The 14,731-nt window shown below is 44.0% G+C and overlaps 1 protein-coding gene across 3 annotated transcripts in view; it reads left to right on the top strand.

Moving 5' to 3' along the window:
• The window catches only part of SDHA (succinate dehydrogenase complex flavoprotein subunit A), a 30,256-nt gene extending 21,020 nt beyond the window's left edge, over positions 1–9,236 (top strand). For all 3 annotated transcript variants that reach the window (XM_047848445.1, XM_047848446.1, XM_047848444.1), the window contains exons 12-15: positions 4,281–4,392; positions 4,594–4,724; positions 6,943–7,056; positions 8,910–9,236. In XM_047848445.1, coding sequence (XP_047704401.1) covers positions 4,281–4,392; positions 4,594–4,724; positions 6,943–7,056; positions 8,910–8,996 — 444 coding nt within the window. In that variant the 3' untranslated portion in view covers positions 8,997–9,236. The remainder of the gene's footprint in view (positions 1–4,280; positions 4,393–4,593; positions 4,725–6,942; positions 7,057–8,909) is intronic.
• The last annotated feature ends 5,495 nt before the right edge of the window (positions 9,237–14,731 follow it).

Genomic DNA, 14,731 nt, shown 5'->3' with positions numbered 1-14,731 from the left:
AATCTGTGCACTAGTTGTCGTCACAGTATTTATCTTCTAGATCAGCATGTCTGATGGGATGTTCTCTGAGGATGGGAACATGTGTCTTTGACCACATGTGACTGTGCAGCATGTGAAATGTGGCTAGTGTGACTAAAGAACTGAGTTTTATTCAGTTTCAATTTAATATAAATCGCTACACATGGCTACTGCATTGGATAACGCAGGGTTAGATCAATAAAAGTAGTATGTAAAACAGCTAGGGATCCATCAGGTTCTTCGACTACAGAGATCCTTGGTCCATAAGTAAGATCTCTGTCCACTTGAAATTATTTGTAAGAATTTGTGGAGGCATTTTCCAAAAAGAAGCCACCCTTTGCTTTAGTCACATTCTGATAAGGAGTCCAGTGGCACAAATGCTCACCACCAAAAGTTGCACCATGCAGCTTTTATAGGACTGTGTGGTTCTGTGTTCAGGTGAGACTGGGCTTCAGGGAGGCTTCCTGGAAAGGTAAGGCAAATAGCATGTGTGAAGGACAAAGGTATGTTTAAGGAAACCAGTCAAGTGATCTGTGCAGGACTTTTGTGGGGTACTGATACCAGGAGTTGGGAGGCCAGCTAGGACAGATGTAATCATTGCACTGGATAGTAGGAACTTCCGTTTGGATATGGAAATGGTGAATCCATGAGAGATTTTGAAATAGGAAACCTTAGAGGTATTCCCACTAAATAAGGCATGTACAGATCTTTGACTTACAATGGGGTTAGGTCCTGAAAAAATGCATTGAACACACCTGTCTTACTGAACATTCGCTTAGCTGGCCTTAAATGTGCTCAGAGCATCTAGGTTAGCTTGCAGTAGGGAAAGTTCATCTGACATGAAGCCTATTTTATAACAGGGTGTGGTCTGTCTCACGTAATTTATTGAATACTGTACTGGAAGTGAAAAACAGTGGTTGTGTGAGTGGAGATGGTTATTGAGCCTCAGGATCATGGGGCTCAGTGGGAGCTGCAGCTGCTACCGCCACCCAGAGTCATGAGAGTGCACCCTAATGCACACTGCTAGCCTGGGAAAAGGTGACAGTTCCCGGTACGGTTTCTCTGAATGCAGATCCCTTTTGTTTCCTTGTAAAGTTGAAAAATCATTGCTCAAAACCTCATAGGTTAGGGACCATCTGAATTGGTATCTGCTGTGTGCCAGGCAGTATTCTAGATGCCCGAGTCATCCAAAGAAAACAAAAAATCCTGCCCTCGTGGAATGTACATTTGAGTTGGGGGACGGAGTAATCATTTTGCTGATTCCAGTAAATACGTAAGAAAGAGAAAAGAAATGACGAATGTATTGAAAAGGAGTAGACAAAATTATTGCTTACTGATACAAATAAAAATTCCAAGATGGGAAGTGGAAAACTAATAAAAACAAGAATGAAGTAAAGCATCTGGATAAAAGATTCATATATAAAAATGAGTAGCTTTCCAGTATACCTGCAGTAATCCATTTGAAAATGATCTTCACAGTGCAGCCAAAAAGTTTAAAATACCTTGAATAAACCTAACCCTAAAGAGTATGACAACATGAGTGCTGAAGAACATAAAAGAATGTTTTAATTAACATTTACTAGATTCTGAGATAGCTTTTTCCCTTTGCTTTTGCTGAAAAGCCAAGACGTTTGATGGTATGCTTTATAATTTTTAAATTATGTATCATTCTAAAGAAATAGATGAGGTATCTGTTAAATAGAACTAAGTCAACAAGCTGTGTTAGTCTGTGATAGAGAAGGAGACATCTAGATCAGTTGCATAGAGTCCAGAAGTAGGCCCAGGCACACGCTGTGATTAAGCATGGGATAAAGGGGTTTTTTCAAGCGTGATGAAAGGTCATTCGGTGAGTGATAGGAAACAAAGGTAGATCCTAAAATAAATTTCAGTTTTATTTCATGTCCCATTTCTTATGAGCATAAACAAGAAAACCATACAGGAGTTTGACACATGAGGAGTTTTTACAGTATTTAACCAGAAGTCCACCAGGGAACGCTCCCAGGCTTCTCACTTCTCCCTCTACTTTATGACCATCCACTCCAGGCTCACTGCAGACCACCTCATAATCTTAGCACTTCTTAGTTTGTGTCAGCAAGGAGCCACCTGCTGCTCCTAGAACATTTACCACCAGATCTCGAGGGTGGAGCAAGTCTAGGAACTGCTGTCTCCTTGGGAATTCGAAGGTGGAACCCTTACACCTTTCTGCCACCACTCAGTACATTATGCCTCAGAAGTAAGTCTGCTTGGAATCACAGATCTTGGCCAAGTTCCACAAACTGCCTTCCCTAAATGCACAATGTTCCATTTTAAATAACGGACGTGGATTTAAGACATGTACTTAATAGGAACATAGGGTCATGTTTTAAAAGCATTTATCAGGGGCACCTGGGTGGCTCAGTCAATTGAGTGACTGACTTCAGCTCAGGTCATGATCTCACTGCTCGTGGGTTCAAGCCCTGCATCAGGCTCTGTGCTGACAGCTCAGAGCCTGGATCCTGCTTCGGATTCTGTATCTCCCTCTCTCTCTCTCTACCCCTTCCCCATTCACACTCTATCTCTTAAAAAATAAACATTAAAAAAATTTAAAAAGCATTGGGGTGCCTGGGTGGCTCAGTCAGTTGAGCGTCTGACTTCGGCTTAGGGCATGGTCTCGCAGTTCGTGGGTTCAAGCCCCACGTCGGGATCTGTGCTGACAGTTCAGCCTGGAGCCTGCTTCAGATCCCGTGTCTCCCTCTCTCTCTGCCCCTTCCCTGCTCACTGTGTCTCAGAAATGAATAAACGTTAAAAAAATTAATGAAATAAATTAATAAAAAAGCATTAATCAGAACTTCATTTAACATCTATTTACGATAAAACTCTCAACAAGGCAGGTATAGAGGGAGTGTACCTCAGTGTAATCAGGGCCATATGTGACAAGCCCACAGCTACTGTCACACTCAGTGGTGAAAAGCTAAAAGCTTTTTGTCTTAACATAGGAGCAAGACAATGTTCACTCTTACCACTTCATTCAACATAATACTGGAAGTCCTAGCTAGAGCAGTCATGCAGGAAAGAGAAATAAGAGGTGTCCAAATTGGAAAGAAAGAAGTAAAAGTCACTATAGATGTATCAGATCATATTTGACACAGACTCCACCAAAAAAACTTAGACCTGGTAAGTGAATTCAGTAGTGTTGAAATATGCAAAATCAATACATAAAAATCTGTTGTTTCTGTATACAAAGAATAAATCTTCTGAAAGAGAAATTAAGAAAATAATCCCATTTACAATTGTATCAGAAAGAATAAAATACCTGGGAATAATAAATTTAACCAAGGAGGAGAAAAATCAGTACACTGAAAACAGTAAAACAGTTTTCTCGTATAGAATGGGAGAAAATATTTGCAAATTATATGTCTGATGAGGGGCTAATATCCCAAAATATATAAAGAACTCCTACAACGCAATAGTGCAAAAACAGCCTAAGAAATGGGCAGAAGGGCTGAATGGATGTTTCTCCAAAGAAGACCTATGGATGGCCAACAGATACATGAAAAGATGCTCAATGTCACTCATCATCAGGGAAATGCAGATCAGAACCACAATGAGCCATGGCTGGCTGGCTTAGTCAGTGGAGTGTGCAGCTCCTGGTCTTGGGCTTGTGAGTTCGAGCCTTGTGTTAAAAATAAAATCTTTTTGGGGGCGCCTGGGTGGCTCAGTCTGTTGAGCGGCCAGCTTCGGCTCAGGTCATGATATCGCGGTCCGTGAGTTCGAGCCCCGCGTCGCGCTCTGTGCTGACAGCTCAGAGCCTGGAGCCTGTTTCAGATTCTGTGTCTCCCTCTCTCTCTGACCCTCCCCCGTTCATGCTCTGTCTCTCTCTCTCTCTCAAAAATAAATAAACGTTGAAAAAAAAAATTTTTTTTAAATAAAATAAAATCTTTTTTAAAAAGGTGAAATGATGGGGCGCCTGGGTGGCGCAGTCGGTTAAGCGTCCGACTTCAGCCAGGTCACGATCTCGCGGTCCGTGAGTTCGAGCCCCGCGTCGGGCTCTGGGCTGATGGCTCAGAGCCTGGAGCCTGTTTCCGATTCTGTGTCTCCCTCTCTCTCTGCCCCTCCCCCGTTCATGCTCTGCCTCTCTCTGTCCCAAAAATAAATAAACGTTGAAAAAAAAAATTAAAAAAAAAAAAGGTGAAATGCATAAGAAAAAATCTAAAGGGTTTAATGGTTCTTGGCATGGCTTTTCATATGAATTGAAGATTTACAAATGGTATTTTGTGTTACAGTCGATGCAAAATCATGCTGCAGTGTTCCGTGTGGGAAGTGTGTTACAGGAAGGTTGTGAGAAAATCAGCCAGCTCTATGGAGACCTAAAATATCTGAAGACATTTGACCGGGGTGAGCATTTCTGTGGGCCCCTGCACACAATTGGGGGGCTGGGCATTTGCAAGGGAGGCTGCCTCAGGGTCCTGTCCATCCCACTTAGTGCTGACTTACCCGTCCTTGCTATTTGTGTGGATGCTGGCAAGCCCATAGCTACAGCCTGGAGTACCCATCTGACTGGATCCTGTCTCTCATGGGTGCCTTGTGTGTCCTCAGGAATGGTCTGGAACACCGACCTGGTGGAGACCCTAGAGCTGCAGAACCTGATGCTTTGTGCACTTCAGACCATTTATGGAGCGGAGGCTCGGAAGGAGTCACGAGGTGCTCATGCCAGGGAAGATTATAAGGTGCGCCTTCACAACATACCCTATTTGCACATCAGGCCTTCTCTCACCTGGCCTTGCTTAGTCCCTAACCCTGTACTTTCTCTGCATTTCACTCAATTTTCCCAAAAGTAAATTTTAAAAAGTATGCCCTTTTTTCCCCCCCTGATAACTTTTACACTTTGGTATCACTGTGTTTACTACCAGTGTGACCTTTTTCTTGGTTTGGATCAGTATCTCCTGCTGCCAGTAGCACCCTGAGCAAAACACACCTGAACTTTACTTGGTCAAAGGTTACTGTGCAGTCCGAGTATTATTGCCAGAAAATGCTAACTTACTGACTTAAAATAATGAGGAAATCATCATTTGAGACCTGATCTCATCTTGGGTCACTTTTTAAAAAATTTTTAATGTTTGGTTTTTTTTAATGTTTATTTTTGAGAGAGAGACAGAGCACAAGTTGGGGAGGGACAGAGAGAGGGAGACACAGAATCCAAAGCAGGCTCCAGGCTCTGAGCTGTCAGCACAGAGCCTGACACGGGGCTCGAACTCATGAACCGAGAGATCATGACCTGAGCCGACATTGGATGCTCAACTGACTGAGTCACCCAGGCGCCCCATTGGGTCACTACTTTTTTAAATGACCTGATTTTTATGCAGAGTACAGTTGTCAGATTTTTCCAGAACAGAGCACTCAGCATATGACAGCAAAACATCAAGGAAATGGGCACTCGGGAACAAACACGAATTTAGGATGGAATATCGCCAGGACCCGAGCCACTTTCCAGACAGACAGGCTTTGGTCTGGGACAGTATTAGTGTTCCTGGTAGCAGGCTCACCAGTCAGCTGTGAAACTTTGTTAATTTACCTTCCACTGACTGGAGCTGGATTAGATTAATATTAATTAAGCACATTTGTCACATGTACTGAGAACTAGAAGCTTCTCTAGGCTGTTGGTTGGCAGTTTGTGTGATGAGATGAATGAGTTTTCATTCAGTGTTAGCAGATAAGCAGGTGGAAGCTGCTTCCCCTGGGAGAGCTCACCTGTAGGTATGTGTTCAGAAATAAGGGAAGGTGGGGCACCTGGGGGGGGGGGGGCACGGTGCTCAGTCAGTTAAGCATCTGACTTTTGATTTCGTCTCAGGTCATGATCTCACCATTTGTGAGATCAAACCTTGTGTCGGGATTCTCTCTCCTCTGTCGCTCCACCCCTCTCCCCCGCTCATGCTCCTTTCTCTTATAAATAAACAAAAAGGGAAAGAAGGTGCTAGCCCCACTTGCTTGCCTTCCCCCACCACCCCACTCACTTCACTCAGCAGAAACAGAAGCAAAGTGTTTTTATTTTATTTAATTAATTAATTTTATTTTTAAGTAATTTGTCTCTACACCCAACATGGGGCTCAAACGCTTAACCCTGAGATCAAAAATTGCGTGCTCCACCGACTGAGCCAGCCAGGTGCCCCTGGTTTTCATTTTAAGAGGCTCTTGTACATTCTTATTCATTACTATGTGCCGGGTATTCCTTAATAGTGTTCAGCTTCTCTTTGAGAGTTTTTGAACAAAATTTTAATGTAATTGCTAGAACTGAAACATTTCAATAAAAGCTGAAAGAAGATGAAAGTTCCCAGAGTACAGAGCAGCAATACAAAGTATTTGATAAACTTTTAAGTGCATAAAAGATCTGATTTCCACACCCAACCACCCACTGGTTGTAGAAATGGAGCTCTGAGCTCATGGTGCTGCAGACCCACTGCTAGCTCTGTGGCCTCAGTGGATTCTACCCTTGTTGGGACCTGGGCCGTGGAGGCCCTGGAGTGAGGAACGGCCTGTCTGGGAGCCCCAGGGTGGACAGGTCCTCTGGAGGACTGACCACTGGCAGATGGATCACGTGTCTCATCTCTCCATCCCACCTGCATTTGGGACTCAGTTGCACTGTTTTTCACATTGTGTGTTGTTTTAGATCAGATCTACACAAAATGGTTTTTCATTAGGGATTGTAGAAGGAAGAAGGCATGGGTTGAAAAATGGACTAGGAATGTCCCAGCTCAGAACAAGGTCTGGTTGGGTCAGTGGATACCTCCTTGTTGGGTGGGATCTAGGGGGATTCATAGCAGACTGGTCTCTCATGTATCATTTCAATGAGTTTGCCATATTTTCCGGTTAAATTGCTGTTAGAGAAGTAAGAAACTTGAAGTGTGATTGTTAGTGGTATTTTCTGAAATACACTTTCTCTGGCCTCAGGAGCGGATTGACGAGTATGATTACTCCAAGCCCATCCAGGGGCAGCAGAGGAAGCCATTTGAGGAACACTGGAGGAAACACACCCTTTCCTACGTCGACATCAAGACTGGGAAGGTATATGGGGGCATGTTCTGTTCACGTAGCACTGACAAATACGCTGTCCCACATGTTCTAGAGTTCAGCGTATGACGGACTGGGAGAAGCAGCATGGATTTAAGTCGACCATTGACAGATTTGAGATACCGCTGGAAAAGACCTTGTCAGTCCGCTTCTGTCTGGAGGCAGAATTCAGCATGGGCAGGTGGTTCAGAAGGGCTGGTCTTCCACAGCTTAGCACTGGGCAAGGAGTGAGCACCCAAGCCTGGATAGCAGGGGAGGGGATGAGGATTCTGGAGCCCATAGAGAGCAAGATCGGGGGTGGGGGTGGGACGGGAAAACACTCCTTTCTTCCCATTGGTCGGACCACCTCAGGGTGCAGCCTCAGGGAACCCAGGGTATGCTGTGCAGCCCTTGGCATTGGCCTGGGCACAGCAAGCAGGGGAGGGGGTGAGGGTGCTGGGAACAACCAGCTACAAGTACAATAAAGGCTCACAGTCTTACTCCACCGAAGGGTAATTTACCCATTTGACTTTTCTCCTGGGCGTTAAGAGTCCGAAATAAGATACAAAGTGTGTACCCTTAAGCTTTTCAGGCTTGTAAGGGATCATCTCAATCATTTGTCTCAGTCTGCAGAAATTGCATTGTGCTTTGTTGTCATCACTTCATACAGAGTGCCTAGTGTCTGCTATTTCAGGCAGGCAGTGATTTTCATAATTTTGCATGAAGGCTATTTTCTGACAGTGTATGTAGAAAGATATCAGACTGGGGCCACCTGGGTGGCTCAGTCAGTTAAGTGTCTGACTGTTGATTTCAGTTAAGGTCCTGATCTCACAGTTTGTGGGGTCAAGCCCCGCATTGGGCTCTTCACTGACAGCACAGAGCCTGCTTGGGATTCTGTCTCTCGCACTTTCTTTCTCTCTCTTTGTCTCTCTCTCTCTGTGCCCCTCCCCCACTCTCGCAATCGTGCATGCTTTCTCTCAAAAATAAACATCAAAAGAATTATTGAGAAAGGTATCAGACTTCTGTCTCAGTACAATCCTATTTTTGGTAACGTTCAAGATTTTTTACAATTATATAAGAAGTGCTCATTTTAGAAAGTATAGAAAGTGCAAGATAAAGGAAATTAACATTTGTAAGATCACCAATCACAGATACCCCTTATTATTATTTTGAAATTTTTATTTGTGAAATTTTGAAGTTTATTTTGAAAATTTATTTTGAAATTTTATCTTATTTCATTATTATCATTTTGAAATATTTCCTTCAGGTTTTGCATGTATGTTTATACACTTTTCCTTATATGTATGTTTATACACTTTCCTTAAATATGAGTAGAAAAATATATAGTTTAAATGTAATTAAAGCATGACAGTATATACAGGGTTTCACCTACTTCTTAAGCATTTGTGTAAAGCATCAAGAATTTTGTACATTGTTATTTTAATTGCTGTATTTCACTACATGGATTTACCATAATTTACATGGCCCTGTTGTGCTTTTAGATCCTTTTTGAGTTTGTTAGTGAAAAATACTCTAGTACATATTTGTGGTTTTAAGTTCCTGAAATTTGCCAATTTTTTTTTTTTTTTTAATTTAGTTTGAAAGAAAGAGAACAGGGGAGGGACAGAGAAGGAGACTCCCAAGCAGGCTCTGTGCACTGTCAGTACAGAGCCCCATTCAGGGTTCGAACTCACGAACTGAACCGTGAGATCGTGACCTGAGCCGAAATCAAGAGTCGGGTGCTTAACCGACTAAGCCGCCCAGGTGCCCCTAAAAATAAGTTTTATAGTTAATTTTTCAAAAGAGCATAAGAGAATGCTGTTTGTGTGGTTTTCTACAAATTTTGTCTATCAATTTTTCTTTTTAAGGTCTCCTTGGAGTATAGACCCGTCATTGACAGAACTTTGAATGAGGCAGACTGTGCCACAGTCCCTCCAGCCATTCGCTCCTACTGATTGGGCCAGAGGTGACCGACTTTGTACCCATGTATAATAATAGCTCATGTGTGCTTTTATATCATAACTGTCCTATTGATACCCTGTCTTCAAGGGAACAAGGGCCACCATTCGAATAGGTATCATCTACCTGGTGGCCAGAAGCTTGCCAGTAATCAACAGCCAGGAAGTGTGAGGCTTCATTCTTGTGAACTAATAAAACTGGGCATGATTCTTAAATAAACATAAATTACAAACCTATTTCTATTCCAAGTCCATTTATGAGCTTATACTGTTTGACTTGAGGCCTGTTTGTTGACCTGAAATATCGAAATCCAGAAATTTTGTTGTAGTATATAATTAAGTAAAAATGAATTTCGATGCTGACAGCACATGAAAGAAATAAACATATTCTCCTTGTTCTTAGTAAGCAAATGGTTTAATATGTGAACATGTGTCCTAAAGTATTTAAATAACCGGATACTAAAGGAAACAGATGGATTTCTTCTTTCCCCACTTGCTTTCAGCTGCTACTTGGGGTCTCCTTCCTAGTAATTGTCTCAGGGCTGGCTTCTGTAGACTCCAGTCCACAGCAGGTAGGGTCATTGATATTACTGTCTGTTTTTCAATTTTAAGGATGGTCTTTACAAACTTAGTTTGCAAATATGTAAAACATTTATGTTCTTTCAGAGTCCCTTATATTTGGAGCTAACCTCCTTAATTGTTCCTGCATTCTCTCCCTTCTCTCCCTCATAGCAACCACTTTAGTTATCTTCTTAGCTAAATGTTTAAAGAGAAGAAGAAAGAAAATCTGTATTTGCATTATGATGTATAGACCATTGTGCATTCCTTGTCTGCATATCCGGAGGTCACTCCTTATCAGTGAGTCTTTGTTCCTTCCTTTGGCTGCATGAGTGTACCTTACCCTCCAGTGATGGGCATTTGTGTTATTTCCAGTATTACAGATGCCACAATGAGTAACTGTGTGCTTGAAGTCATTTTCTTCGCCAGTTTCTTTGAGGTGGAGTCCTAGAAGTAGAATTTCTGGGTCCAAGGGTAAATGTACATATTGTTTTGTTAGACGTTCCCAAATTCTCTTCCATAGGGGCTGTGATGGAGGAGAGTTGCTGTTTCCCACAGCTTTGCCAAGAAAGTATGATGGCAAGTAAGAGTTGCTGATTCCTGGGCTGGGGGAGGAAATGTTTAAGATGAGCCTAAAAAGGTGTCTGAGCTGGAAACCGTCAGGGAGCACTGGGGCCAGAAGAGGCATTGGAGCCAGCAAACAATGGTGGCTGCATTGATTGAGACTGAGTGACTATATTAAAAACATGCTGTTGATTTATAATGACAGTGTAAAAACTCAGCCAAAACTGAACAAACAGAAACACACAATTAAGCAAGTTAGGCACTAACTACTAACACTGAAAATGGGCAATTAAAGGAAAATCATGATTATCCTGCCTTTTATCCACACATTGCCATTCAGGGTAACCTACTTAATTAGGAATGTATTTTACAGAGGAATTCCTTCAGATAAATGAGTAAGGACTGATAGAATTTAAAGACCCCCTTTTTGCAATCCCTAATGTGGTTCTGGAACTTGCCTGTGAATCAGTCACCTGGAAGGATTGTTGAATAATTCCTTACCCCACCACAGGACTTCTGGTTCCATAGGTCCTGGGGTTGGGCCTGAGAATTTGCATTTTTAATATGTCCAGGGACCACACTTTGAAAACCACCTGCACAGGATCATGTGGTTCAACAAACATGAAGGGGGTGATTTTCAGGAGAAAACAACAGGTGCAAAGACTACTGACAACTTCAGACCTCCATCCCAACCAGCAGATGGAACAAGGTATAGCCAAAGCATTTTGCAGAAGTGGGAGTATAAATATAGGCACCTCAGCATCATTTAAGTGTTAAGACAGTGAATGAAAAGGTAGCAAAGGCATGTATGTGAAGCATGATAAGACAACAAAAGTGCTGATTGGTTCCAAAGAAGTAACTGAGGGTGGCAGCCTCTTTATGTCTGTCTGCTACTTCTCAACATTGTGAGACCAAGAAAACCGCTGGGGAGTGGCTGGTCTGGAAATGCACATTTCTATGGGACAGAATATTTCATACTGGAAATGTTTTATACATTGTGTATTCAAGGTTTCTAGGAGAATCCACACGTTGAAGGAATTGATAGACCAAAGATATTTAAAAAAATGCATCAAAGTAAAAAACTAAAGTACTGCCCAGAGAGATGTGATTCATTTCTAATCTGGATAAAAAGAAGCAACAAAATTAAGATACAGTACAATACTCAGACTTAAATACTGTCCATAGCATTAGCCATAGCCACATAGCTATTGTTTGCTAGATTTATATAAAATTTAAAATTAAATTCCCGGGGCACCTGGGTGGCGCAGTCGGTTAAGCGTCCGACTTCAGCCAGGTCATGATCTCGCGGTCCGTGAGTTCGAGCCCCGCGTTGGGCTCTGGGCTGATGGCTCGGAGCCTGGAGCCTGTTTCCGATGCTGTGTCTCCCTCTCTCTCTGCCCCTCCCCCATTCATGCTCTGTTTCTCTCTGTCCCAAAAATAAATAAAAAACGTTGAAAAAAAACTAAAAATAAATAAATAAATAAATAAATAAATAAATAAAATTAAATTCCCAAGTCACCTTGATTCATTTCAACTAGTAGCTATATGTAGCAAGTGACTCCCACACTAGACAACAAAACAATCCCATCATTGCAGAAAGTTCAATTGGCCAACACCAATATAGACATTTACTATTATCTTACATTAAACAGCGTATATTTGATAAATTGACCACTGCTCAGAAACCTGAGTTAAATACAAAGTGGTAGGTCATTCTCTAGCAATACTAATTCTGTAAAGAATATTGATTGGATAGGATGTAGAGGGCTGGGCAGTCAGCTGCCCCCTAGAATTCTGCACCAGAGTCTGTAAAACGGAAAGTGACACAGGTCTCCATGTAAATGTCACAGTGTAAACCATTACTGATGTGAAATGAGGCATAAATAATGAATCAAAGTGGCTTCAGAGGGAAAGCTGTAAGGGTGGATAAATACAAAATATGTGTGTGTGTGCACATTCACGCGCAAAAACAAATGGGCACGAAACTTATTTGGTCATCCATTTGTTCACTGTTGAGGGCTTAGTATATGCCAAAGACATAAGATAACAAAGAGGGTAGACTGTGAAGTGTGAGGAATCCTAGCACCCAGAAAGAGCCAACATTTAGAAAAACTCTAAGGATAGTAATAGAGGCATTTTTCAATTAGCTCAGAGATATTACACCAAAGGAAAGACTGGCCCAACATTAGACACGTGATGTGCTAATGTTAATGGGAGGAAGAGAGCAGTGCTGTCTTTCAGTTTACTTCTCTACTTTCCCATCCAGGAGCACCACCTACATGGAAAGCTTAGAACAGACCTGGTTAGGAGGGAATTGAATCCCAAGATCGGCGAGGGGATAGGGCAAGTACATCAATACTTTAAGTGATTGAGTCAGCAGGACTAGGCAGGGGATGATCTGCCTCTTTTCTGTTGGCAGAAAGTCTCCCCTGTGGCTGCGCAGCATTTTCGTAAGGAGGCAACAGGACTCCAGGCAACACTCCCATCAGTGGCAGCTGGAGGACTCAGAGGCTTGGTCCTGCCCTCCCAGTACAGCATGGGCTGTGACCCACCTGCCGTGCTCTATCCAACTTCTCAGAGCCAGAGACGTTCATTAGAAATAAGGGCCATGGTGAAGGGAGGGATGCACCAGGCCAGTCTCTGCTGAAGCCTTCTAGATTGATCTGTACATTTGGGTATATGTTGGTGGGAGGAGGGGGAGAATTTTCCCTAAACCTTCATTTTCTAGTCATTAATCTCTCTTTTAAGAGTCAGCCTTGGGGCGCCTGGGTGGCTCAGTCGGTTAAGTGGCCGACTTCAGCTCAGGTCATGATCCCATGGTTTGTGAGTTTGAGCCCCACGTCGGGCTCTGTGCTGACAGCTCAGAGCCTGGAGCCTGTTTCAGATTCTGTGTCTCCCTCTCTCTCTGACCCTCCCCCGTTCGTGCTCTCTTTCTGTCTCAAAAATAAATAAATGTTTAAAAAAAAAAAAAAAAAAGAGTCAGCCTTGCCCTGACAGATGATGCAGGAAAGCAGAGCTAGGCCTGGCCTAAAATCTCCTTGCCTGTTTGACCTTAGGCCAGCCATGGTTTTCTCATCAGTAAAACGCAGACCCTGGTGGCTTGCCCTGAGGCGCTGGTGTGAGGGTTACTCAAAGGAACACTGACACACTAGGGTAGAGTCTCACTCCTTGTGAGCATTCAGGAAGTGCTCCTTTGGATGGTTCATTTTGCACACCTGGAATGAACAGAAGGCAGAACAGAACACTTCTAGGCCCTGCAGATGGTGCTGGCTGTGGCCATCCAGGTTGGGGACTTGGCCACAGGTTGGTGGAGAGTGACACTGTCAGGAGAGGGAGGCCAGGGCCTGCTGCAGTTGCGGAGACGGTTCTTGCTGAAGTTTCCCTACAAATAGTGTTGCAAAATCAGTTATTAATTTTGTGGAGTTAGAACAGAAAAGGAGCCAGAGATGGGACTAAAGATGGATTTCAGAAGCCACAGATCAAAGACCTGTGGAAAATTCTAGAAAACATTATTCAATAACTGATGTGAATACTTTATGAGAAAATTAGGAACTTTTTGAATTCACTAAGTCATGGGAAAACCACACGTTAAGAGTTTTGTAGATTAGCACTGTAGGTGAATGCCAAAGTCAGAATATTTTAATTTCCTTGAAGAACCTGCAAGAACCCTTCACATCGTGTGGTGGTTAGGATGCAGGAAAGCGGGCAGAGAGTGATCCCTGGTCACGTCTGTGGCCAGGGCAAGGGCCTGGATGATGTATCGGCGTCCTCAGAGAAGGGGGGGCTCCAGGCTGGAGGCCAGCTCCTGGACTCTCGGTCCTTCGGGGACTGGGAAGCACCGTGGGAGGGTCTCGCCTCAAGAAACCCAGCCATGAGGACCAAACAGCACTTAAAATCCCAGGGGCTGGAACAGGCTCTGTAGCAGAGGGAACAATTTCCGGGGTCTTCAGGAAGCCTCCTGCAGCGCGCTGCGGTCCCCACGGGGAGGGCTCCCCTGCGGCAGTGTCCAGCAGCAGAACCGCCAGTGAGGTGCAGGCCGCGCAGGGGCGAGGTGACACGACAGGAGGACACGTGGGAAGTCTGACACATTCCAGAAAGACGCGTTCTTCCCCTCGGCCACGCTCACTTTGATGACTTTTTAAAAAGCTTATTGATTTTGAGAGAGAGCACGGGATCAGGGGAGGAGGAGGGGGAGGGGGGAGAGAGGGAGAGAGAGAGAGGAGAGAGAGAGAGAGAGAGAGAGAGAGAGAGAGAGAGAGTTCCTAGCAGGGCAGGACTAACCCCTAACCCTAACTAACCCTAACTCCACCCCGGGCTCGAACCTGTGAGATCACGACCTGAGCCGAAAGCAAGAGTCCCTCGCATCCCTTTGATGACTTTTTGATGCAAAACTTAAACACGCTGGGGGGAAACCGCTGTCGCCTTGCGGGTGTAAGCGGTACCTGCGCCGGGTCCGTGGCCCTGGCAGCGCGCACGCGTAGCGCGGGATCCGCGCCCCAGCGCGCCAGGGCGTCGGTGTCGCTTAGCAACGGGGCGGCCAGGCCTAGGCCGCGCTCCAGCTGCCAGCGGGGACACGCCTCCTTCCAGCGTTTCCGGAAGTGGCGTAAGCG

The sequence above is a fragment of the Prionailurus viverrinus genome, unplaced genomic scaffold (assembly GCF_022837055.1).
Source record: "Prionailurus viverrinus isolate Anna unplaced genomic scaffold, UM_Priviv_1.0 scaffold_63, whole genome shotgun sequence".
Lineage (NCBI taxonomy): Eukaryota > Metazoa > Chordata > Mammalia > Carnivora > Felidae > Prionailurus > Prionailurus viverrinus.
This window is presented reverse-complemented; position numbering and strand designations above follow the sequence as displayed.